We start from the raw sequence: 26,943 nt of genomic DNA, 5'->3' as shown, positions 1-26,943 counted from the left end.
AGAGACACAGCGAGAGAGGGAACACAAGCAGGGGGAGTGGGAGAGGGAGAAGCAGGCTTCCCGCCGAGCAGGGAGCCCGATGCGGGGCTCGATCCCAGGACCCTGGGATCATGACCTGAGCCGAAGGCAGACGCTTAACGACTGAGCCACCCAGGCGCCCCTGTATTTTTTTTTTTAAAAAGTACTCTCCCTGTCTATTAAGATCTGGTTAAGATTGGCTCAAACTCCCATTCAATGAATTGAGGAAAATCCAGTGTTGCTCTTGATGAAGTTTTGGAATATAGGTGAGGTTTGGTGGGCTGAGGTCCAGAGCCGACAGCCAAGAAAGAATTCTTGAGACATCTTTGGTGCCAAATGGTGGTTTTATTAAAGCACGGGGACAGAATCCATGGGCAGAAAAAGCTGCTGTCCTGGGCTTGTGAGGGGTGGCTGGTTAAATAGTTGGGAGTTGGGGGAGGTAAGGAAAAGGGAGGTTTTCAAAAGAACTTTCATACGCTAAAGAGGACCTACAAGATACTGGAGGTCTTGCCATTGTCACGTTAAGGTTGTTTTTCCCTCTAGTAAAGCATTAAGACTGTTGGGAGCCTCCTGGAAGAATGTCATTTCATGCTTATCCCACCCAGGAGGAGTGTGTGTGTGTGTGTGTGTGTGTGTGTGTGCAGAGGTTGCAGGGTGTCAGCTTGTGCTTTGTCCTCAGCTAGCCTTCTGCTCCCTCAGCACTCTCAAAGTCTCTTCAGATTCCTGAAACTCAGGGTCCCCCTTTTGTTCTAAGCTCCTGCTTCCTCCAGCGGTGCTTATCTTGATATCCAAAGCTTGTCATTCTTCTGTTCACACTGATTCAGATGTGAAATTCAGCAATTCCCCCTAATTTCCACAAAAAGGGGCTGCACAAAGTGTTCTGTATTTAGCAGACTCTATTAAAGGTACATGGAGATGGAAGCATTTACATTAGGATAATGCAAATAGTGTTAAATTGTGTCTGTAATTTGTCAATCCTAAAATGTGCAACTTTTCACATTTTAATATCTCTGAAATAAGAATGTGCCTTACAACTGAAGGCATGTCATAATTTAATTGGCAGGGTCTTTTCTTTCATAATGGCACATAAAATAATGGTGCATTTTAGAATCAGTGGCATCTTAGATTCAACAAAAAAGGGAATTCTATTTCTCTGTTTTTAAAAGGCCTCTGGTGATTTCTACTATTTGAGCTCTACCTTCTTTCCATGGTGCTTTGATCCAGCCTGTGCCCCGAATCACATTTCTTCATCCCACTTCTGATTTCAGCAATAATTGCAACAGACGTTTCCATGCCAGCTCATACTATCAATTTTGCCTTGAGTATACTGTGGGTCTTTCCACTTTCTGCTGCAGGTAAATCTGCCCAGCCAAGCACAGCTCAGAAGTGTGGGTGTTAACATCCCCAGGGGCAACCTTCAACTAGTGCGTGTCAGGAGCTGGTGGGGAAATGCCCCTGCTTCCCTTCCTCTATTGGAATAATTTGGGGGACATTCTGTAAGCTGCTCAGGAGGTTCTGGACAAATCAGGCCCACAGGGACAACATACCTTACATGAATTTTGCACATTCCCTTTCTCACTCCTGCTCCTAGGGACCACCTCTCAAATAAACTACCTGCACTGGAGTCCTTGTTTCAGCCTCTGTTTCTTGTTTTGTTTTGTTTTGTTTTGGTGGGGGAGGTGGGACTCAAGCTAGGGGTCTCTTTGTACTTTCCCTCAGCTCTTTTCATTCCTTACTTCCAGACTCAGCACACACTCTACTTTTGCATGTCTAACATTTCAGCTGCATCTTTGAAAGGATTGTTGTAAAAGTTGACTAGATTCTGTCCAGGGCAAGGGGTAAGGTTTTTTTGTTTTTGTTTTTTGGGGTTTTTTTTTTTCAGCTTGCATTCCTATAGAAAGAAAAACTGTAAGGATCTATGCTACAATGTCAATGGTTTTCTGAAGATGGAAGGATGGGTGCTTTAAATTTTTTTTCTTTTTGTTCCTTAATATTTTCTAAAATTTCTGTAATGAATAAGTCTTAATTTTATAGTAAGGAAAAAACAATATTAAGTTAATATAAAAATTTGATCAAACTGACTTTTTCCTCTTAAAAAAATAACTTTGTTGAGGTTATAATTTACATACCATAAATTCACCCATTTTAAGTATACAAAAATCAATGATTTTTAGTTTTAGATTTAGATTTAGCAAGTTGGATAGGGACCAAGGGCAGGTCACCCCAAAATGTACCACTTTGGCATGCAGATTATTTTAAGCTGAAAACAGTCAAGGCCCAAAAGACTCAAGAAGAAACTTTGACTTTCCTCCAATTGTCTAAAAAGAATTTAGGTGGAGGACCTGCTCCAGGAAGGGACCTATGGCCATGGATAACTACAGTATAATATGAACTAGGGGTGGTACACAGGAAGGAATTTAGCAGTCTGTTAAAATTCCTCTCTATGTCCCATTGTTTCTGAATGGCCCAGCAAACTGACTGAGCACCCAGGCGTCACACTATCTCATGTCAGTTTAATTCTTAGACTGTCTAGAAGAAACTTGAAGGATAGAGTAAATTTTTTTCCTCCCCAACATGTGCAACTATCGCCATATCCAGTTTTAGAACATTTTCTTCTCTCTAATGAGATCCTTCATATCTGTTGACAGTTGATCCCCATTTCCACCCTTAACCTTAAAGCAAATATGAATTTACTTTCCTGTCACTATGGATTTGCCTTTTCTGGACATTTCATGTAAATAGAATCATATAATCTTTTGTGTTTGGCTTCTTTTATTTAGCATAGTGTTTTTAAACTTCATTCATAGTGTTTTAAACTTCATTCATAAATTTTTATTAGTGTTGGTATTCCATTATGGATATACCACATTTTGTTTATTGCTTCACCAATTGATGGACACCTGGGCTTTTCCCACTTTTGACTATTATGAATAATGGTGCCATGAATGTTAATATACATATCTTTGTGTGAACATGATTTGTTTCTCTAGAGTAGATATGTAGGAAAGGAATTTCTGGGTCAATGAAAAAATCTATATTTAACTTTTAAAGAAACTGCAAAACTGTTTTTCGAAGTGACTGTACTACTTCATATTCCCATCAACAGTGTATGAAAATTCCTGTTTCTTCACATCCTTGCTGACACTTGACACTTTCTGACCGTAGCCATCCTAGTGGACAGGAAGTGGTTTCTCATTGTGGTTTTAATGTGCATTTCCCTAATGACTAATGATATTAAGCATCTTTCATGTGTTATGAGCCTTTGTACATCTTTGGAGAAATATCTATTCAAATATTTTGCCCATTTAAAAATTGGATTGTTGGGCGCCTGGGTGGCTCAGCTGTTAAGCGTCTGCCTTTGGCTTGGGTCATGATCCCAGGGTCCTGGGATCGAGTCCCACATCAGGCTCCCTGCTCAGCGGGAAGCCTGCTTCTTCCTCTCCCACTCCCCCTGCTTGTGTTCTTGCTCTCACTCTCTCTCTCTCTCTGTCAAATAAATAAATAAATCTTTAAAAAAATTAAAAAAAAAATTGGAATGTCTTCTCATTAAGTTGTAAGAGTTCTTTGTATATTCTGGCTATAAGTTTTTGCCATATGTGTGATTTACAAATTTTTTTCCCATTTTGTGGCTCATCTTTTCATTTTCTTAATGATGTCTTTTGAGTGCAAGTTTTTAATTTTTATTTTAAATTTTGAAATAATTTAAAGTTCACAGAAGTTGCAAAGATAGTGCAGAGCAGTCCCATTATCCTTCACCCAGTTTCACTCCCAAATTTTGAATTTTGATTAAGTCCAATTTACTATTTTTTTAATGGATCATGCTTCTTGGATTGTGTCTAAAAAATCTTTGTATAACCCAAGGTCTTGACATAAACCCAAAGTTTATAGCTTTAGCTTTCTTTCTTTCTTTCTCTCTCTCTCTCTTTTTTTTTTTGTAATTTCTGGGGGTGCTTGGGTGGCTCAGTTAGTTAAGGGTCTGCCTTTGGCTCCGGTCATGACCCCAGGGTCCTGGGATAGAGTCTGTTTCTCCCTCTCCCTCTGCCCCTCCCCACACTCATGCTCTCTCTCTCAAATAAATAAATAAAATCTTAAAAAAAAAAAGTAATCTCTGTGCCCAACATGGTGCTTGAACTCATGACCCTGAGATCAAGAGTTGCATGTTCTATCGACTGAGCCAGCTAGGCACCCCGGCTTTAGTTTACACTGATGTCTTTGTTCCATTTTGAGTTAATTTTTGTATATAGTATGAGGTAAAGGTCTACATTCATCTTTTTGCATGTGGATATCCAGTTGTCCCAGCACCATTTGTTGAAGACTCTTTTTCTATCAATCTGCCTTTGTCAAAAATCAATTGGTCATAAATGTAAAAGTTTATTTGTGAATTCCCAAATCTGTTCTATTGATCTATGTTTATCCTTATGTTAGTATCAAACTATGGGTTTTTTTTTAAAGATTTTATTTATTTATTTGACAGAGAGAGACACAGTGAGAGAGGGAACACAAGCAGGGGGAATGGGGGAGGGAGAAGCAGGCTTCCCGCTGAGCAGGGAGCCCGATGCGGTGCTCGATCCCAGGACCCTGGGACCATGACCTGAGCCGAAGGCAGACGCTTAATGACTGAGCCACACAGGCTCCCCAGTATCAAACTGTTCTCATAACTGTAGCTTATTTAAATTTTAAGATTAGGAAATGAAAACGCCCAACTTTGGTTTTTTTCACAATTTTTTGGCTATTCTGTGTCTTTTGAATTTCCATATACATTTTAGATATAGCTTGTCAAAATTTCTGCAAAAAAAGGCCTGCTGGAAATCTGATGGACATTGAGTTGAATCTATAGATCAATATCAGGGGAACTGCCATCTTAACAATATTGAGTGTTTCAATCATTGAACATGGAATGTTTCTCCATTTATTTAAATCATATTTAATTTCCCTCAGCATTGTTTTGGAATTTTCAGTGTACGAGTCTTGCACTTCTTTTGCTAAATTTATTCATAAGTATTTTATTCTTCTTAATACTGTGAGTGGAATTGTTTTCTTATTTTTATTTTCAGATTGTTCATTCTCATATGTAGAAATACAATTTATTTTCATATATTAATCTTGTATTCTGCAGCCTTGCTCAACTTGCTTGCTAATTTTAATAGGGGTTTTTGTGCATTTGTGTCTATTCCTTAAGATCTTCCAGGTACGGAATCATGTTGTGTGCAAATAAGAATGGTTTTACTTCTTCCTTTTCTTTCTTTTTCTTGTGATTGTACAGGCTAGAACCTCCAGTATGATGTTGAATGGAAGTTGTAAGCGCTGACATTCTTGCATTATTTTTTCACCATTAACTATGAGGTTAGCACTAATTCAAAAAGAGATATGCACCCCTGTGTTTGTTGTAGTATTCTTTACAATATCCCAATCATGGAAGCAACCCAAGTGTCCAGTGATACATGAATGGATAAATAAGATGTAGTATATATACTTAATGGAATATTACTCAGCCATAAAAAGAATGAAATCTTGTCATTTGCAACATGGATGGATCTAGAGGGTATAATGCTAAGTGAAATAAGTCAGTAAAAGACAAATACCATATGATTTCACTCATATGTGTAATTTAAGAAACAAAACAAACGAACACAGAATAAAGAGACAAAAAAATCCAGACTCTTAAATACAGAGAACAAACTGGTGGTTACCAAAGGAAGGTGGGTGGGGGGATGGGTGAAATAGGTGATGGGGATAACAAATACACTTACTGTGAAGAGCACTTAGTAATATATGGAATTGTTGAATCACTATATTGTACGCCTGAAACTAATATAACACTGTATGTTAATTATATAGGAATTTAAAAAATAAATTTAAAAAAAGTATGATGTCAGCTGTAGGTTTTTCATAGATGTCCTTTTTTTTTTTAAAGATTTAATTTATTTATTTGAGAGAGAGAGAGATAGAGCACGAGCAAGGGGACGAAGGAGAAGTAGGCTCCCTGGTGAGCAGGGAGCCCAACGTGGGGCTCAATCCCAGGGTCCTGGGATCATGACCTGAGCTGAAGGAGACACTTAAATGACTGAGCCATCCAGGTGTCCCTCATAGATGTCCTTTTTCACATTGAAGAAGTTATCTTCTCTTTCAAGTTTATTGAGAATTTTTTTTTATGAATTGGATTTTGTGAAATGCTTTTTCTGCATCTATTGAGATGATTGTGTGGTTTTTATCCTTTATTCTATTTTTTAAAAAGATTTTATTTATTCATTTGACAGAATGAGAGAGAGATCTCTGAGAACACAAGCAGGGGGAGCGGCAAAGGGAGAGGAAAAAGCAGGCTCCTCACTGAGCATAGAGCCTGATGTGGGGTTCAGTCCCAGGACCCCGGGATCATGACCTGAGCTGAAGGCAGACACTTAACTGACTGAGCCACCCAGGTGCCCCTCCTTTATTCTATTAATATGGTATATTACATTAGTTCATTTTATAATATTAAACGATCTTTACATTCCTGGGTTGAATGCCATTTGATCAGAGTGTATAATCCTGGATTCAGGATCAATCTGACTTTGGAAGAAATGCAGAAATTAGTCAAGTGAAGTGGTCTCTACAAAATCTTGTTGGTTTTAATGATATTCTTAAAAAATTAGAAAGGTCAACTATGAGTATCTTTTATCATTAGGACCACTAACCCAAAAGACTGAAAGCAGTTCTAGTGAGTATAATCTATGTTGCAACTATCAATGTAGAATGTGTTTTGAAACTATGCATTCTTTTAATGTTATACAAATATTTTATTAACCTGGATAAGGAGGAGTCAATTCAATTTGTGAAACCTTCTTATTCATTTTTTTTTTAAAGATTTTACTTATTTAAGAGAGAGAGAAAGGGAGGGAGAGAGTGAGCAGGGGGAGGGGCAGAGGCAGAGGGAAAGAATCTCAAGCAGACTCCATGCTGAGCGTGGAGCCGGATGCAGGCGGGGCTTGATCCCACAACCATGAGATCATGACCTGAACCGAAATCAAGAGTTGGACACTCAACTGACTGAGCTACCCAGGTGCCCCTTCTTATTCATTTCTTAATGGTATCCTTTGAGACCATTAGTCATTTTATTTCATTACTACAATTATAGGCTCAAAGTCTTACAACCTTTCTGAAAGACAAAAACTCAGAAAATTCAAACTGTGCAATTTTAATATCTAGCTTTTGTTTTGAACAGTGAACAAAATGGATTTATCACCGCTTTCATCTTTTTCTTTCAAAATGAGTTTGAAAAGATCTTTCTCTTCTTTACAAGCTAGAAAGTATCCTTTGTACAATGAAGACTCAAATTGTATCTTATCGTCATGTCCTGGAACACTTCTCTGAAAGAATATGATGTCATTTCCTTCATCGTTGATACTATCGGGAGGACACATTTCCTAGAGAGAGAAAAAAAAGATTATTTAATTTTTTAAGGACATGAACAATTTGAATATGTGTGGTTTATTTTGAAGTATATTACTGCACAGAACTAAAGAAGTTTTTATTCTCAAGAGTTAAACAAACAAACCTTTTAATATAAGAATACTGATCTCCTCTCCCTCTTTTTTTTTTAATTTTATTTTATTATGTTATGTTAATCACCATACATTACATCATTACTTTTTGATGTAGTGTTCCATGATTCATTGTTTGCGTATAACACCCAGTGCTCCATGCAGTACGTGCCTCTTTAATACCCATCACCCGGCTAACGCATCCCCCCACCCCCTCACCTCTAAAACCCTGTGAATTGTGTAAGACTGATGAATCCTCTCCCTCTTAATTCCTAATCTATTCTCCCTGTTTACTCTGGCTTTTCCCACCGTTGAATGCACGTTCAGGTTTAGGCCTGTAGTTTCTCCCAATTTACCCATCGGATAGCTTCCTTTTCTCCTCTCCCCCAATTGGAGTCCATATCTGGTCAAGACGAAGTAGAGTTCCAGCAGAGACCACGTGTTTGTGCTAAGGTCAGTTCCTGTCTTCTTCAACCATTCACAGCTAAAGACATTGATGAGCTAGGCTAGGCAAAGGCTAGCTCTTGTTTCTGAGCCAAATGTGAGAGAGGCAGAAAGTGGCAGGCATCTCAGCTTCTTTCTTCCTTGAGCAGAGCCTGGGACTGAAACGTGCTGTAAATAGACCCACTGCTTGTCCTACGGCTATGTCCTGGGTTCCAGTGTAGCCCTGCTTATTGGCTTAGACAGCACTTTTTCTCTGTCAAGCACTCTAGTCCCGTAGTAGTTCTGAATTTCTATCCTGAAATTGGCTGGGCTCTGCTCTGAACCAAATGCTGATTCCTATATCCTTCAGCCCCAGCATAGGGTTTTCTCAAGGATAGCTAGACCACAGGAAACTGTTGGTCACCCAACTGACTGTACTGCCTGCACTTTTCCTATTATTGCATCATACCTACTTTTCAGGATGGACTAGAAAATGTAAAGACCACCTGAGGTTCTTTCCATGTTAATCCCAGAGCCAGCAGACTTTTTTTTTTTTTTTTTTGAGCTTAATTTTGACCCCCGGTAGCAAAGATTACCATGATCCTGTCTAAGGACTGATGGAGAGACCTCCAGACACAAAATAGCATTCCAGCATCCTCCCAAGATGCCTGAAAGAACTTGGGTGGGGGGTACCTCCAAACTTCTCAAACACTTGTGGAATTTATAGTCCTAACTCTTGACCTTTGTCCTTTATCAACAAGTGAAGAGTCCTGAAATGATGAGAGTATAAACTAGTTCACCCCAGCTCATCTGCAGCTGTCTACAATATACCAGAATTTAGGGAGACTCAAGCCGGGGGAGCCAATTTGCGACTAAGCTAAAGTCTAATGTATAAGTGATAAGTCATCCTTAGCTAAAACTTCAAAAGCTCTAGAAATACTAGAGCGAGATAAACTTTTTACTTCAAACCTAGTGTGGAAAGTTATAGTTGAAAGTGGAGGTGTGGATAGGTAGAATAAGTGATCTCTAACTAGTTCAGTGTCCTGTTTCAGAACAGAGGCAAGGAAATCTTGGGGCAGTAGCTCTCCTTGGCTTTAGTGTTAACTATTGACAGTCCTCATAGGGAATATGCACAACAAATAGATGTGGAAACAATCCCAGTGACCTTGGGAAACCCTCAACTTGGAAAGCCCTACCTGGCAAAACTTGAGTGCTCCAAGGGCCTAAGGTATTCTTTACATCAGGAGGGGTTGAATCTGAACCCAGGGGAAGGTAAGCTTGACCTAACATCTGTTAGTTTGGTCCTCTCCCAAGTAAGTCTGAGAGAACTTAAAAATAACTACATAAATGGGGGCACCTGGGTGGCTCAGTCGTTTAAGCGTCTGACTCTTGATCTCAGCTTGAGTCTTGATCTCAGGGTTGTGAGTTCAAGCCCCATATTAAAATTTATTTATTTAAAAAAATAAATAAGAAAATAACATATATCAATTGAAAGCTGAAGGATGTAGCCAAGACTTAGGCTAAGAAGCAGGAACAAAATAATTAAGGATTAAAATATCATAATTTACAAAGTAGAAGGCTTACAGAAGGATATTTAACTTCATTCTGTATGGCAGGACTCATTCTAGAAATTCACATGCCATTCTTTAATATACATGATAATTCATGTCTGTACTCTATGTTCTTACTTTATCTACAGGTTGATTATTCAGAAGACTCGGGTTCTGAAACAAGTCTTGTGCCCGTTCCTCCCTACAACAGGCTCAGAAAAACCATGATGTCATTGCAATAAGTTAGAGAGTCTGACAATTTTTAGTAACTATCCATATTAAGGCTTCTCTGCTTCTTGCTATTTTTGTTCTAGATAAAAGCTAGGACTGAGGATATTTGGGTTTTTAAATTTTGCACAAAAATATGACTAAAACAAGTCAGTCTTACCTTAAAGGAAATAGTTTTGTTCTTACAGGAGAGAGTAGACATTCTCCTACACTTCACAGAGATGGTTACTGCCAGACCTCTAGTGAGGCTATCTTTATACATATATATGATAAATACGGTATGGGGTGCGTTATCTGAAACAAACATTAATAAAAGAGAACACTAGTTAGAAGTTTTGCAAATCAGTATTTATGGAAATTAGCCTAAGGATAATCCTTAATAGACCCATTATCATTACTCTGAGATTCAGCCTGTTAAATAGGTGCCCTCACATTCTTTAAAACACACTCACAATATGTATTATAACACAAATGCTTCAACTTTTTGAGTGTTTTACAGATACTCTGAGTTCATTAAAAGATTGTTTTTAACTTCTAAATGCTAAATAGAACATTTAAAATATCTGTTAAGGTAAAAATTTAGTTTTTTTTCAAAAGTGCACTTCACTGTTTCAACTCTGCCTCAACTCTGATTTGGAATTCAAACCTTGGAAGGCACAGTAAACTGATTCACTTTATAAGGCACTCTAAATTTCTGGGGTAAGACAGACTTACTTGAAATGCTTGTGTATTTATTTTTAATTTTGAGTTTCGAAAACGCCATCAGCAATTTCAGCTATGAGCAGCAGGTATCAAGGATCCATTTGAGATCCTATATAGTTAATGCAATTACAGTGAAGGGATTGGTGACCCACATGTAGGCAATGTCTTTATTGCATCAATTTTTCACCCCAGCTAAAAAAATGTGGGATACCCTATCAAGTTTCTTGTGAGTGAAGTTGTTACTACTCCTAGGACTTTTCATCTGAGGATTAGGTCTATCACAGAAAAACAGAGGTAGTTAAATGGAATGAGAAGAAGTAGCAGCTTGTCACTTTTATGTTACAAATATATATTAAAAAAATAATACCTGTACAGTCAGAATCAGGCATATCCTCAAACACGGGTTGATTTTCCTGGTTAACGAAGAGAACTTGGTCGTTCAAATTTCGTATGATTGAGATTTTAGGTTCAAGCTTGCCAAAGTAATCTGTTTCCAGGTTGTCTACAATGCACATTAAATTTCATTTAAAAATACATTTTTCCCTCTAAATTTACAAATAAGCATACTATATATTTCAGTTTTCAATAGCTACTAATCATAATCTTCTGGTACATAAGCAGCTAGGGCAACATTGCACGGTGTTTTTTAACCCACTTCCAAGAGCACAGCCAGTTCTTGTTATCACCCAGAACTACTTTTCCTCTACAGTATTATATTCAAATATCCTATTTTCCAACCACTGTCTCCCATCCGTTTACTTTCTTAAGCTTTTCCTCTACTTCAGAGCCTCCTGCCTCTTACATTTTCTCCGTCTAACCTCTTCCTGTCCTCCCTTTCTTCTCTATGCAGCCTGGACCTCACGGCTCATCATTTTATCCACCTTTTTGCCAGAATCTTAAATCCCGAATTTATTTGTCTGCCTACTACAAAACCCCCAAACCTGGCTGCCGAGTCTTGCTGGTGAATAATTATACATATGTACAAGTTGGTGCCATCACAAATTCACCGATTGTCAATACTTCCTTTCTGTTACACTTCAGTATTCTTCCGTAGTCCAGAGCTGCAATTCCAAACCTTCTCCTGTCTCCTAAGGATCTCTACATTGTCACCTCTGCTTTCGCTTTCAGCAAATGATTTCCTGTCACTCCACTTAGAAATGTAACTGTGGCACCCCCTGCTATTTCCTCTATGCCTCTTGTCCCAAGAGGAAATGTGGAAAAGTTGCCCCTTTTGGTGTCCACAGCTAACCCCATCTGTGCTCCGTATGTATCTTCTACTGAAACCTGGATTTACCAATCATCCCCTCTCTTCTATCAACCAGCCGTTCTATTCCTGGATCTTATTCTAAAGAAACAATCAGGCAAATTTGTAAATATTTCACTACACAAATGCTTATAGGAGCATTGTTAATAATAGCAACAAACTGGAAACAACTCAAATGCCATCAATTGGGGATTGATCAAAAACATTTTGATAGGCCCTTACTATGGAAGATCACAGATTGAATATAACTGTAATTATTCATTGCCATGGAAAGATATGCATGTGAATTTAAACTAGAAAAAGAATCTTAGGTATAGTATAACATATACTGAAAGATGTATAGGAATATTGCATCAAAATGATAGCAATGATTATTTCTGGGTTATTTTCATGCTTTTATTTTTCTTATTGTTCTTAGCTTAATTGCCTAAAATTATTTACAATAAACATTATTTTTATAAGAAAAACATAAAGCTCTTTTCACTTGGAGATTTAAAATTTCTCTATCAACCATATTCCACTTTGTAGCTGGCCTTGTTTCTCTCTTCCTTTTAATAACCATGCTTCTGGCAAGAATTGTCTGTATCACTTCCTTACCATTCACTCTTCTACTAATTGCAGTCTGCATTTGCCTCCATTTCTTTTTCTTTTTTCTTTTTTTTTTTAAGATTTTATTTATTTATTTGATAGAGAGTGAGAGAGAGCATGAGCTGGGGGAGAGGCAGATGGAAAGGGAGAGGGAGACTCCTGGCTGAGCAGGGAGCCCGACCCGGGGCTCCATCCCAGGACCCTGGGATCGAGCCCGACCCGGGGCTCTATCCCAGGACCCTGGGATCATGACCTGAGCCGAAGGCAGACACTTAACCCATGGAGCCACCCATTTCTCCCCTCTGCCTCCATTTCTCCATTAAACTGCTTTCACTGAGGTCACCAAATTCCCTGTTGCTAAATGTAATAGAGCTTTCCAGCCCTTGGTGTTCAAGGCTGCAAAATCCAACAGGCTACCTTTTACCTCCAGCTTGAAAGGCTCTCCTGGGATTCCGTGACATTCTCTTGGTTTTTCTCCTTCCTCTTTGGTTACTCTGCTCTGTTCTTTATTAGCTTCTTTTTCTACTGCATCCTTTAAATGTAGGTATTTCCTCAGAGTTTAGTCACTGACTCTTACTTTCTCCCTTTACACATTTCCTCTGATTTGTCTTTTTATTCCTGTAGCTTCAGATGCCATTTCTATACATAAGCCTCCTACATCTATATAACCAGCCCAAATTTTCATCCCGAGCTCTGAACTATATGTCCAAGGGTCTACTGGACATTTCCACTACGATGTCCCACAGATAAGAACCAAAACTAAATTTATGTCTTCCTCTTTGCTCTGCATACCTCTTTACCCTGCTCTTCCTCTTGTGTTTCCTACAAATTGCCTAAGTGAAAAAATGTAGCCATTATCTCTTCTGTCTTTCTCTCCATCTCATTCTAAATCCAGCCCCAATCATGTCCTGTTGATTCTTCCAAATATTTCTAAAATCCCTCCACAGCTCTTCATTGGCACCCACTGTGCCTACCTTAATCCGTGTCACCGTCATTTCTTACAGGGACTGCAATAATAGCCTCTTAATTGGCATCCCCCCCTTCTGTCACACATCAGTTCTTTACACTGAAGTCAGAAGGAATTATAATTCAATTTTAATTAAGTTAAAATTCAGAGAGATGATCATTTATCTCTGAATTTTAATGAGGCGCATGGCTACACAGAATAAAGATCATATTTTCAGATTTCCTCGAAGTTGGTGTGGCCACATGACTAAATTCTAATGGATGGAATGAATGCAGTTGATGTGTATGACTTCCAAGTGGAGCCTCTAAAAGAAATGGGGCTGTCTTCCTCTTACTTTGAACCCTTTCTTGCTAGCTGGGATATGGACCCAGGAAGTGTGGTAATGCTTTTCAAGTATGTGAATGAGTTCAACAGCTTAGGGATGCTGGAATAACAAGAGAGAAGAAGCTTGAGATCCCAACATCATCAGGCAGTATCTAGCCATGCTAATGCTGAACTACCTACTTGGTCTTGTGTTTGACAGAAACATTTTCTATCTTATTCAGTTACTATATTTTTGGATCACTTTGTTATAGCAAACTACTCTGTATTCCAGATCATATAAATTGTGCTTAATGAGTCCCCATTATCCCAAAGATAAGATCCAAATTCCCTATCTTGGAATAAGAGAACCTTCTTTATCTGCGCCCTATTTATCATTCTTCTCACACCATTCTCCTACTCCCATTCTGAGTTACTTTTAATTCCCCATAGGTGCCATGCTTTCTTTCATATCTTGGCCTTTGCATGTGGTCTTCTCCCTGCCTAGAATACTTTCTCTTGGCTAACTCCTATTCACTCTTCAAATCTGTCCCTCCTTCAAAGTGCCCTCCCAGAATCTACTGGACTGAATTAGGGGCCCCTTCCATGTGCTCCCATAGCATCCTGTGCCTTTGTTAACACTTGACATACCATAGTCCATTTGCCTTCCTGATGTGCCTGCTTCTTCCTGTAAGAGCCATGTTTTGTTCACCATTGTATCCTACTGTTTAACATAGCACCTGGGATACAGATGCCAATATGTACTGAATTAAATAAATGGAGAGTAGGACAGTCTTTAAGAAGCATGAGGAGTTATATGTCATTTATATCTCAATAAAGCTGGGGGGATAAAAGAAACATGAAAAAATAGTATTTTTTCAAAAAAGTTGCTATCTTCTATTTCTAGTCCAGTAAGGATCACCTTAAGAATGGGAAAAGTGATATTTTTAAGGAAAAGTATGAGAAACTAATGGCCTTTCATAATCTGGGGGCCTGTTAGAGGATTACAGGCCAGACTTGGGTATGATCCTACCTGAATGCCAGGCCAAGGACTGGGTGCATCCACATCTTAATAAGACTCAATGACTCAGCCTCATAGTTCCGCTTGCTCTCCCCTTCCCCATCTCCTCTATTTCCAGAATTCCCTATCCCCTGGGAGCCTCCCGGGCTTCTTCCCAAAGCATTTCTGAGAGAGGGGGTTGAAGAAGGAGGATTCTCTTGATTTTGGACAGTTCTCATGCTTTACTCCCTTTTTCCTCCAGAGAATCCATAACTTCCTGCTAATGTCAGGATCTGTATAACAGATAATCTACTTTGTAGATTCTAAGAGCTGGAGAATTTCCTAAGGTGTAGAGAGAAGCATATTTTGCTAGAGGTTCTTCTCTGTATCTCTTAGGGTCACCTTTATGCTATCGAGTCCACATTCCTTTGTGGGAAGATTCACTTCTCAAATATACTGGTACTAGCTTCTCTCAGCTAAGAGTGGTGATATGGACGTGTCTGAGAGATGCTTACTAAAGTAGTTACTTATTTTACAAAGAAAGAGAAATAAATTTATACTTTACCATCATTTTCAGCTAAAGGGGAAAAAAGAGAAACAAAATATGTTGAATTCTATATTTCAATTCAGAATATCTTTTACCCTACCATTTCATTACTCTCCTGTCACTCCCCAATATTTAACCACTATCTCACCAGTGATAGCTTTTGTGGGCCTCCATCAGAAATATTATATAATCATCCCAAAGGTCCCATAAAATGAAGCTCATTAGACTTAGTGTGTTCACAGGTAAATGAGATAAAAAACCTATATCCCGGGTTGATAAATTTGAATTTTCAGTTAAAAGGAAACTTTATAAAATGATAGATTTACTCTTAAGTTTATTGTTTAAATGGAAAGTCACCTAGAGACTTTCTTTTCTTTTCTTTTTTAGATTTTTTATTTATTTATTTGACACAGAGAGAGAACACAAGCAGGGGGAGTGGGAGAGGGAGAGGCAGGCAGGGAGCCCGATGAGGGGCTCGATCCCAGGACCCTGGGACCATGATCTGAGCCGAAGGCAGATGCCTAATGACTGAGCCACCCAGGCACCCCACCTAGGGGCTTTCTATGAAGCTGTCAAATGAAGCCAGCCTTTCAAGTGAAGCCAAACTGCCCATCGAAGATTAATCATTAGAATCTGTTTTTATTTGTCAAATATTTTTACATGAAATGGTATAACTCACTCACAGAACTCTAGATGTAAGGTATTTCTTATATGATTTACCAGTTTGTTTTGGGAAATTATATTCCCTGAATGTACCCAATTTTGTGGGATTTTCATGATGTGCACCTGAAGCCACCTTATGAGTTGGCTACTGTTAACTAAAGAGCCGGGACATGTGGTGGGACGAGGTGCTAGGATATTGGACATATTATGGTTAATTTCTATTCTCCCCAGAGAATAGTGTCATTAGTATTACAGTGGAATTTGGTGACAAAAAAGAGGCACTTAATAGTTCACTTCACAACATCTTTTCTAGCTGCATATATTTATCTGAACCCTTATTTGGTCTATTGCTTTAGGCTTACCTTTAAAGTAAAGCATATTGTCAATAAATTTCATTTCCACAAAGTTGATGCAATTGTCTTTTCCTGGGTTAGCAGCCATCTTTATTCCTAATGAAAGCAAATCATCATCTGTGAAAAGGTAGTGGTTGTTCCATTTATACAAAAAGAATCTTTTACTACTTACTGCCTTGTACTACTCCAAATTCAGAAGTCAGTGTATCACCCAATATGCCGATGAACACTTTAGACATTTAATAAATGCTTGGGTCTTCAGCTTATGAATACACATGTTCAGATGTTCTCTTACAAACCATCAGATATTTGGAATCTAGAAAGCATCTTCTCATAAAACCGAGTTATAAAGGGTGGATAAGTCATCCACTAATGAACTGAAATATTGTCTTAGTATCTTGGGGGAAACGTATTATCAATATAAATATAGAATGCCTGTCGTTTAACTATGAATGGGCTCTATCTCTGTCTTTCAACCAATGGGTTCATGTGCATGGGAGATTGAAGGTTTGTGAGTTCATTGTCAAAGTGCTAGAAGTGAGACAATGATAAAAATGGTGTTTCCACTTGGCAGTGAAGGCCGGGTGGTGAGGGTAGTGGTGGGAGGAGGCTGAAGGGTTTGGCATCTGGAGGCCCTCTCTCCCTATGCAGCAGTAGCTTTAGATCTGGAGTTTGGGTTATAGTATGCTTTTTACACAAGTAATACATAAATATACAGTGTTTCTGTAAAAAACAACAACAAATAATAATATAGGATTTGAAAATGTTAAAACTTATTTTTGTTCTTCTCCTCTGCCCCACCCTACTCCATCCCACTCCAATATAGCGTGTATCCTTCCAGATCTTTGTCTATGAAGCGGGATTCTCTATCTGGGAAGTTTGTGATGGGAAAAAAAAGACATATTTATTTTCATGAACTTCTAACTGAAATTTAGCAGTTCCTTCCATTATGGTGTAGGAAACAAACGTATTATTAGCAGTACCTGTAATGTCACTAATAAAAATACAGATTTCCTATTGTGTTATCTTGAGATCTTGAAATAGGGTTTATTTATTTTTAAAAAAGATTTTATTTATTTATTTATTTGACAGAGAAACACAGCAAGAGAGGGAATACAAGCAAGGGGAGTGGGAGAGGGAGGAGCAGGCTTCCCGCCGAGCAGGGAGCCCGATGAGGGGCTCGATGCCGGGACCCTGGGATCATGACCTGAGCGGAAGGCAGACGCTTAACGACTGAGCCACCCAGGCACCCCAAGATCTTGAAATAGGGTTTAAATTCCTTACTACTTTGAAATATACAGAAGTTACTGGTCATACCCGTAGATTTTGTGATTTATGTGTTAATAAAGAAGCACGCATATACTACATCAAAATTTGTTAATTTTTTTGATAACCCCATTTTGATATAATAGATTTAATGGTATACATGTAAAAACATTATTTTGAGAAGGGGTCCATAAACTTCACTAGATTGTCCATTAGGATCCATGACACAGAAATGATTAAGAGGCTCTACTCCAGAGTTCAGCGGTACCTTGGGCTCCTGAGGGTAGTTATGGTTGGGGCTCTAAGGCAGGTGCTTGGGTCACACTTGTCATTAGTATATATAGGGGTATTTAAGTCCAAGCTCCTAGGTAGAGAACTGACTCAAATATTTTTCTGGCATAGTCTGCTGAGGCCAGATATATATGGTAGAGGAAGCAGGAAATTAAAACTCAGTTAAAAAACTTAATCCAAATTAAGTTAACCCAAGACACTTGTCAGTTGGTGGCTATTTAACAGTTTAATCTAGATTCAGTTCCTTATACACATACAAATGTGAATAGTTATCAAATTTATACAGATATATAATATACAAGCATATGAAATAATAGCTAGGGTGGTCTTCTCTACAAACTTTAATATTATGTAATGCACTCATATTTTTGGAAAATAATTTACCTGAGAAGTACTAAGTAGTATGTGCAGGAATTGGATGAAATTACTTATGTTTACTACAGTGAGTATTTAGTCAATGAGTGAATGGATTCAGAGGACACTGTTACCTTAAAAATAATAATATTACACAACATTTGAAATCATTCATCAGTTAATTATTGAGTATGTACTGTGTATCAGTAATGGAGCTAGAAAGCTGACAAAACATAATACCTACCCTCCAATTACTCAGAGTCTGGTGAAAGACAAATACATAAACAATTACAGAATGGTATAATGAATGCTGTAAGAGCTGGATTTAGGAGATCCTCTGTCTGCCTGGCAGTGCTGAGGAAGACCTCTTAGAGGAACTGATAATTGTGCTGGCTTGTAAGAGAGACAGGCATTTTCAAAGCCAGGAGAAGAGCTTTCCACAAAGAGGGAAAATGTGAGCAAAAGCCAAGAAGCAGGGAATTCTGAGAGAACATGGCTTGTTTGGAGCCTATTACTGTAGTTAATGCAAATGCAGCCCCATTTTACAGGAAGAAAGCATTTCTGAAGATCTCACAAAGTTCAAGATTAACTTTTCCTTGGGAATAAATAGAAAAGTATGTAAAGAGATATCCTTGGAGTACACAAATCTACAACAACCAAAGTGTATTCTTGCTTTCTTTCTTTGTTTCAACTTTCTCAGCATTATAAATAATGCTTTGCATAGTGCTTTCTCCACACATTCTGTCATGGTGGTACTTTGGCCCTTTTACCCTTGTTTTCTTGCATCTGACTGTTTTTCCAACTTATTTATTTGGAGGTGCTTCTCAGCACAAGCAGTAACAATATCCCTCAGCACTTTGATAGCATTGCTATCAGATATAAAAACATTTAAAATTATGAGAGTAGTGAACATTTAAAAAATAGCATCACAATAACCTGTACATCTCAAGAACTTCTGAGGTATTTAAAGGATAGCCTAGCTTACTTAATATCAACGTGGAAGTAGCTAATTTTGTCAGGTATAAGAGAAACTTAAATGTGTCAAGAGTGTTAACGGTTCACAACTCACTTAGCCTACCAGCTTTGAAATTATGTCATTCTAGATAAGCTAACTTGGAGGACTTCACATATTTTCATTTTGCCTATAAAGTGAGAGTATTATTTATATTACATGGGTTGATTATGCCTAGTTCAATTCACATAAAATGCAATTTGCAATGTAGTTCAATTTGACAAAAGCTCCAAAGGAGAGTCAGATTATAAAGGCCTTGCTTAAGTAGGCTAAAGAGTTTGAACTGTTTTTCTGAAAAAATACTGACTTTCTTTAAGTAGGAGGAAGACATGGTCAAATTTATGTTTTAAAAAGCTCGCCCTGGCAGCAGTGTAGAGAATGGATTCTATGAGCAAGACTGGACAGAGGCCAGAAAACAACCTCAGAAGCAGTTTTAACAGTTAAGGTAACAGTTGATGAAGATGTAAACTAAGGTGGTGGCTATGGGGATGAAAGGAGACTTAACAGCAGGAGTTTTTAGCTGATTGGTTGTAGATCAAATGGAAGAAGGAGGAACTGCAGGTGACTTCAAAGCTGCTGGCTTGGGCAATTTGTTGAGTGGTTACCTCATTATAACTAAGAAAAAAGAGAATGACAGGCTTGAGTGGAAAATGCATTCAATTTTGCAAATCTCAGAGAGAAGTGTCACAGAAGGCAAGATCGAAGCTGCAGAGCCCACAAGCTCAAACTTGTTCATTGAATTTGGCAGTTAGGAAGTTAGGGAATAGAAGAGTTTGGGGAATGTGGAGGGAGTAGAGGCACACTGACAAAAATCTAGGGCAGCATGGGGTGGGGCAGGATGGGGGGGCAGGTAAGACAGCAAATACAAACTATTCTTTTAGGGAGTTCGGCCATAAAGTGTAGAGAGAGGGTGGTAGTTAGGTTGGGGGGTGGTATATAACTTGCAAATTTCAGTTTCTGGCTCCAGACCCACAGTCCACCTGCAGGATATACTAATGAATTACTTTCCAAAACATGCCCAAGTAACTTGTTCCAAACAGAAACCTAGGAGTCCTCAATTCCTTTATCTAAACTGTCTCATAAATACTGTAGATTATAACTCAGAAATGTCTCTAGAATTTGGTATCTTCTCTCCGTCTCCACCAGTACTGTTTTGTAAAATTAATTAAATAATTAATTTTACTGACTAATCCAGTTCTTTTTTAAAAATTTAAATTCAATTAATTAACATATAGTGTATTATTAGTTTCAGAAGTAGAGTTTAGTGATTCATCAGTTGCATATAACACCCAGTGCTCATTACATCACGTGCCCTCTTTAATGTCCATCACCCAGTTATCCCATCCCCCCACCCAGCAACCCTTAGTTTGTTTCCTAGAGTTAAGTCTCTTAAGGATTGTCTCCCTCTCTGATTTCGTCTTATTTTATTTTTCCTTCCTTCCCCTGTGATCCTGTTTTGTTTCTTAAATTCTACATATGAATAAAATCATATGATAATTGTCTTTCTCTGATTGACTTGTTTCGCTTAGCATAATACCCTCTAGTTCCATCCATGTCATTGCAAATGGTAAGATTTCATTTTTTTTTTTTATGGCTGAGTAATATTCCACTGTATATATACCACATCTTCTTTCTCCATTCATCTGTCAGTGGACATCTTGGCTCTTTCCACAGTTTGGCTATTGTGGACATGGCTGCTATAAACACTGGGGTGCACGTACCCCTTCGGATCACTACATTTGTATCTTTGGGGTAAATACCCAGTAGTGCAATTGCTGGGTCATAGGGTAGCTCTATTTTTAACTTGAGGAACCTCCATACTGTTCTCCAGAATGACTGTACCAGTTTGCATTCCCACCAGCAGTGTAAGAGGGTTCCCCTTTTTCTGCATCCTCGCCAACATCTGTTGTTTCCTGACTTGTTAATTTTAGCCATACTGACTACCCACCAGCACTGTTTTAAATTCAGCCCTCATCACTTCCGGTATCTTCTATTTTAATACCCTTGACTTGGTTTTCTTGCTTCCAGACTCTCCCGGGCTACATATTGTTGCCAGTATCATTTCTCCTGTCAGGCCGTAACTTCCCTGCTTTTGTTGCCTGCCAAGCCCTTCATTCTTCATCTTTTAAGTCCTCACTCAACATTTTCTCTAGGGAAGCCTCCGTGACTCCTCTGTTCCTACCTAATCATTCTCTCCTCAGTGGCCCCCTCTACCTGCCCCTATTTATGCTTCTCAAATAGCTCTTACTATGCTGAATAAGATTATTTTGATTACAAATAGGTCTGCCCGGCTTCCATCTGAGTTTCTTTACGATGAATTGTCGTTTTTTTCTTGAATCTTCAACACCTGGAAAGAAGCTTATATACAGCAGGAGTTCAATAAATGTTAAATGAATAAACGTTTGTGATAATAAACTGTGTTGCCATGACAACAGTGTATAAAGGGACTGGTAGAATTTTTTCTGTCTTAAAACCTTCACTCCATCTGAAAGCCAATGAGGAGAAGGAAAATGAGGAAAATCTGAAACACATTTCATTTATTTTTTAAGATTTTATTTATTTATTTATTTATTTATTTATTTATTTATTTGAGAGAGAGAGATTGGGAGAGAGAGCGCGTGGGGAGAGGAACAGAGGGGGAGGGAGAGGGAAGGGAGAGAATCCCAAGCAGACCCCATGCTGAGCGTGGAACCCTATGGGGGGGCTGGATCTCACAACCCTGAGATCATGACCTGAGCCAAAAGGAAGAGTCAGATGCTTAACCCATGGAGCCACCCAGGTGCCCCTGAAACATATTTTATTTAATTAATTTATTTTTTAAAGATTTTATTTGTTTATTTGACAGAGAGAGATAGCGAGAGCAGGAACACAAGTGGGGGGGAGTGGGAGAGGGAGAAGCAGGCTCCCCGCTGAGCAGGGAGCCCGATGCGGGGCTCGATCCCAGGACCCTGGGATCATAACCTGAGCTGAAGGCAGATGCTTAACGACTGAGCCACGCAGGCACGCCTGAAACATATTTTAAAAAATAGAGTTTCTCCAATATTCTCCCTCTTTCATTTTTTTCTCTAGTGGTTTCTTTTTTATTTCATGTGAGTGTTTATTTTCTTACCACTCTTTTTGTTAGATATCAATACATCTACGATTGTAAGTGTTGTGCCCCTTTTCACTCCTCCCCTCAATTTTCCTCTTTTGCTTTATCATCCGTGTTCCTTTGCTTTCTTAACTCTAGTCTATGAAAATTATAGTTCCCATTAGATAGGATGCTTTGACTATTTCATCTAAAATTCTCAGATTATTGAGTTTTTCTTCTTTTAAAGTTACAAACCGCCTCAGAACCATCCTCCTGGGAATATGCAGTGGCAATTGGTTCTTTGAAACAAAAACAGTTTTAGTTATACAAGACTTGGAAACTAGCCAAAGGCTAGTGAATGGTAGAAAATCATGATGGAAATTAGGTCACAAGCTTTGCAATCTTCCTGGGAAAAGTCACTTAATATTGAGGGTCTCAGTTTCCTCATTTGAACAAAGAGGAAGTTAAACGGTTAACTTTTCAGGTCTTAACCAGCTCCAGCATTCTGTAATTCTAGATTCTAGGTAAGGCTGCAAAGAGAGAACCATTTATAATGTGGCAAATATCCTCATAACCACTTTCTTGTAATTCTAACACAACATGTATTGATTGAATATTTATTGTATAGCCAGCATTGTTAAGCCATAGGAGTTTAAAAACATACAATTAGATTGAAAGTAAAAGTGTCTTGAATTTGAAAAGCAATCATTTTTATCCTTGCTGTGGAATTACAATTCTGTGGCGTAGGCATGGGATGAAATGAGGAAGCATATTACATAATTCCCTAAAATCATGTATGTAGTCATCTTTTTTTTTTTTTAAGGTTTTATTTATTTATTTTGAGAGAGAGAGAGTGAGCATGAGCGGAGTGAGGGGTAGAGGGAGAAGCAGACTCCCTGCTGAGCAGGGAGCCCAATGCCAGGCTTGATCGCAGGACTCCGGCATCGAGACGTGAGCCAAAGGCAGACGCTTAACCAACTGAACCGCCCAGGCACTCCCACAGTCATCTTGATAGCAGCAAGATCGAAACCTAACTATTCAGTTCTAGAAATCCTTTTGTTCTTGAAAATGTTGCCATTAAAAAAAAGGAAAGGAAGAAAGAAAATGTTGCCATTTTATGAATATATACATGTGGGTATGGCAGAGGTGGGATGGAAGAAGACCTAGGCAAATTTAGGTAGTTAATGGTAAAAGGTGTATATGTAATCAACGGCTAAATACAGACTCAAAGGAAACAGCCAAAATGGAACCGATGTAGTTGGAATGGCCTTGTGTGAAAATGAGAACTGAATTTTTTTTAAAGATTTTATTTATTTGACAGAGAGAGACAGAGAGCACAAGCAGGGGGAGCAGCAGGCAGAGGAGAGGGAGAAGCAGGCTCCCCGAGGAGCAGGGAGCCCGACACGAGGCTCATGACCTGAGCCGAAGGCAGTCGCTTAACCAACCGATCCACCCAGGTGCCCCAGGAGAACTGAATTTAACTTTAAGGAATGCTTAAGATTTGAATGGAGGAAAAGGAGATGGAAGAACATTTATGTGACCATTAAAACAATGTTGTGGTGGAGGGTGGACTGAATGGAGCCATTTTTTGGACTGTAGTGGCACAATCCTGTTGTCCTGCAGTGAACTCAAGGTAGGGTGGGGTTAGAGAGGGCTTTGGAAGTCACTAGAAGAATGTGAATTTATCTATCTATTTATGTATCTACCTACTTAAAGTTTATTTACTTTTCTTAGAAATCTCTACACCCAATGTGGGGCTCAAACTCAAGACCCCCAGATCAAGGGTTGCATGCTCTTCTGACTGAGCCAGCCAGGCACCCCCGAAGAATGTGAATTTAATCTCGCAGGCCATAGGAATGCAGATTACTGAGCGAGCAAGTGCATTATGAAAAAAATAGGGATAGGCTATGACACTACTAAGAATTCATGTAGGAATTCACATAAGAATTCATAATATTCATGTAGGGATATTATGAACAAGTCAGGTTAAAAAAGATGTTGTGGAGGAAGATTTAATAGAACTCGAAATAGCTGGATGTAGGCAAAAAGAAAAGAGGAGTTTAAGGGGGGGGTCCTAATTTTTGTTATTCATACTTCAAAATAGAGATGTTTATTCAGTCCTTTCCTTCTTTTATGAAATAAAATTCTCCTGGGGAATGCTATAATTTTGTACAACTGTAGCCCGGCTAAGGGTGTTGATGCAGATTCCATCAAGATTATCAATCTTTGGCAAAATTTTTTGTTTGCTTTTAGAATCATGGATTCAGAGTGGAGATTCCCTTTGAAGAGGAGCTTACTTATTTTATCGTTTTATTTTATTTTATTTTACTTTATGATTTTATTTATTTATTTGAGAGAGAAAGGACGAGCAAGGAGAAGGGGCAGAGGGAGATGGAAAAGCAGACTCCCAGTTGAGTAGGGAGCCCCCCTCCTGAGCAGGGAACCCGATGTGGGACTGGATCCCAGAACCCCGAGATCATGACCTGAGCCAAAGGCAGACGCTTAACTGACTGAGCCACCCAGGTGCCCCTACTTTATTGTTTTAAAGCAGCGATTCTCAAGGGGTTCATGAGGTCAAAGCTATTTTCATAATAATTCCAAGATATAATTTGTCTTTTTCATTCTCATTCTCTCACGAGTATAGAGTACAGTTTACCAGAGGCTACATTCTGTGTGATATCACATAGAGTGAATGCAGAAGCAGATAGAAATGCAGCTGTCTCTATTAAGCCAGATATTAAAGAGATTTGTAAAAATGAAAAACAATGTCACTCTGCAGAGTAGATTTTTAAAAATGTATAGTTATCTATAATTAAAAATGCTATTTATGCTAACCCATGATGTGCTTACTGTTATTTTAAAATAAAGGTCGCTATTTTAAAAATGTCTCAGTTTTAATTTCTAATACAGTAAATGACAGCAATACAGTAAATAACCTAGAGAAACAAAACTTTTTCAGAGGCTTTAGTGATTTTTAGGAATGGAAAGAGGTCACAAGGCCAAACAGTTTGAGAACATTTGCTCAAAAGTGATACACTCCAATGTTGGTTAAAAGAGAAAAAGTTTCCACTCAGACTTTGCTATGTTCCATACATTGTAACTGTCTGCCCATCATAGTGGTGTCAGAAGACTGAAATTGCTCTCAAACGCTTTTCTAGCTTACTTACTTCCAAATAAACAAGAATGATATTTCTTACCTGTGCTTGATAGTTTCCTATGAGAGAAAGGGATCTGGAAAGTTTGAGGTCCCTTTCTTTTCCTGAGGCTGTGTAAATGGGAAAAGGTGGCAGTCCCTTCAGCAGCCGAAGCCCGCAGCTAGGAATGCAGAAAGCATCAGAAAACAGAGCGAGCTGGTCGTCAGTTCTAATAGCCATCTGGGGGAGGAGACCAAGCCTCTGGGGGTGGAGACCAGGCGACTGGGAGAAAGGAGGAAGCAGATGGAGGGAGGAGACTGTTCTGGCACGCCTTGGACTCGCTTTCAAATGTGGGCTCTTTCCTAGGGCAACAGAACTTGAAGTAATGCCAGAGAATATGGGTACTTCTTTTAATGTAAAATCACTATTTTAATGAAATAATTTCTTCTGTAAAAGTTGGAGTTCTGGCCCTTCCAAAGCTTGTGCCTCTTTCAGAAGTACTGTACTTCCTAGCTCCCCTCCTTTTTTAAAGATTCTTTTCTTTCTTTCTTTTTTTTTTTTTAGACTTACTTATTTTAGAGAGAGAGAGAGCATGGGGAGGGTGCGGATGGAGGGAGAGGATCTCAAGCAGACTCCCCACTGAGCAGGGAGCCCAACGGGTGGGTGGGTGGGGGGCTCGATCTCATGACCCATGAGATCATGACCAGAGCTGAAACCAAGAGTCAGATGCTTAACGGACTAAGCCACCCAGGTGCACCCCCCGCCAAGCCCTTTTAAAAAAGCACCTGCTTGGTCAATTAGAAGCATCTTTTCTCACATTAATCTCTCTCTGTTTTGAGACTTTCTATTCACACTTCAGCACAAAACTTCTTCCTTATCCTGCAGTGCTGAATAATCGGCCCTATTAGAATAACCCCTATAATGTAATAATAGCACCTAAAATGTAACTTTAAAAAAGCAGAGTAAAATATTACAGCCTTGAAAATAATTAGCAGAGGGGCGCCCCGGTGGCTCAGTCGTTAAGCGCCGGCCTTTGGCTCAGGTTATGATCCCAGGGTCCTGGGATCAAGCCTCACACTGGGCTCCTTGCTCAGCAGGAAGCCTGCTTTTCCCTCTCTCACTCCCCCGTTTGTGTTCCTGCTCTCACTATCTCTCTCTCTGTCAAATAAGTAAATAAAATCTTAAAAAAAAAAAGTTAGAAGGGAATTCACCCACAAAAAAAGAAAGGAAGAAGATAATTAGCAGAAACGAAGTTCCTTGGACATTTTTTTCTTGAACATGTGCTAAATTGTATTACCTTGCTAGCAAGGGAATTAGGAAAGTAACTTTTCGTTTTTGCTTTTTTTTGCCAGTATAGAGCCTGTATAGAAACAGAGGGGTTCTAGAATTAGGAAGCAAAATGTTGGGTGTTTTGTTTTTTAACAAAATAGAGTTTTCATTTTATAAGGTCATAAAAACATGTCCACAGAAGTGATTACAAAGGAAGCCTGTGGTAGGATACTCGGAGGTGCTTGGTGCAGAGACTACCAGAAGAAAAATCACACATTTAAGAAGTATATGATAAGAATACACACATGATTGAAATTGAACTAAGATTTCCATCCTCCAACTATAGTGTATGAAAGCATGAAATGGAGTCAAACAGTGATCAGAAGCAGAGCACCAAACAAATTAATTTTAAATGGCCTATTGC

General features: G+C 38.8%; 2 protein-coding genes across 4 annotated transcripts in view; one reads left to right on the top strand and one right to left on the bottom strand.

Annotated features, from left to right (window-relative positions):
- The window catches only part of BCO2 (beta-carotene oxygenase 2), a 97,242-nt gene that overhangs the window by 24,305 nt on the left and 45,994 nt on the right, over window positions 1-26,943 (top strand). The gene's annotated exons all lie outside the window — the stretch shown is intronic.
- Window positions 7,177-25,496, bottom strand: IL18 (interleukin 18). 3 transcript variants are annotated; one of them, XM_006733297.3, is made up of 6 exons: window positions 25,314-25,496; window positions 16,133-16,219; window positions 15,126-15,137; window positions 10,809-10,943; window positions 9,900-10,033; window positions 7,177-7,421 (listed from the first exon to the last, which is right to left on the bottom strand). In XM_006733297.3, exons 2-6 carry the CDS (start codon window positions 16,209-16,211, stop codon window positions 7,200-7,202), a joined length of 582 nt encoding a protein of 193 aa, XP_006733360.1. In that variant the 5' UTR covers window positions 16,212-16,219; window positions 25,314-25,496; the 3' UTR covers window positions 7,177-7,199. The 3 variants fall into 3 exon arrangements, with proteins under 3 accessions (XP_006733360.1, XP_030883987.1, XP_081655640.1); XM_031028127.2 differs by lacking the exon at window positions 15,126-15,137; XM_081799514.1 differs by lacking the exons at window positions 15,126-15,137; window positions 16,133-16,219; window positions 25,314-25,496 and adding an exon at window positions 14,212-14,290.

The sequence above is a fragment of the Leptonychotes weddellii genome, chromosome 11 (genome assembly GCF_054177405.1).
Source record: "Leptonychotes weddellii isolate Sample4059 chromosome 11, ASM5417740v2, whole genome shotgun sequence".
Lineage (NCBI taxonomy): Eukaryota > Metazoa > Chordata > Mammalia > Carnivora > Phocidae > Leptonychotes > Leptonychotes weddellii.
Note: the sequence above shows the minus strand (reverse complement) of the source record. Positions and strands in the feature narration are given on the sequence as shown.

What these genes read in the sequence shown, in the direction of transcription:
- IL18 (XM_006733297.3), bottom strand. Translation starts at nt 16,211, where the DNA reads ATGGCTGCTAACCCAGGAAAAGACAATTGCATCAACTTTGTGGAAATG. An exon ending in GCCTGATTCTGACTGTACAG is followed by an intron (nt 10,034 to 10,808) that starts GTATTATTTTTT and finishes TGTTTGTTTCAG; the next exon opens with ATAACGCACCCCATACCGTA. An exon ending in ACAAAACTATTTCCTTTAAG is followed by an intron (nt 7,422 to 9,899) that starts GTAAGACTGACT and finishes TTCTCTCTCTAG; the next exon opens with GAAATGTGTCCTCCCGATAG.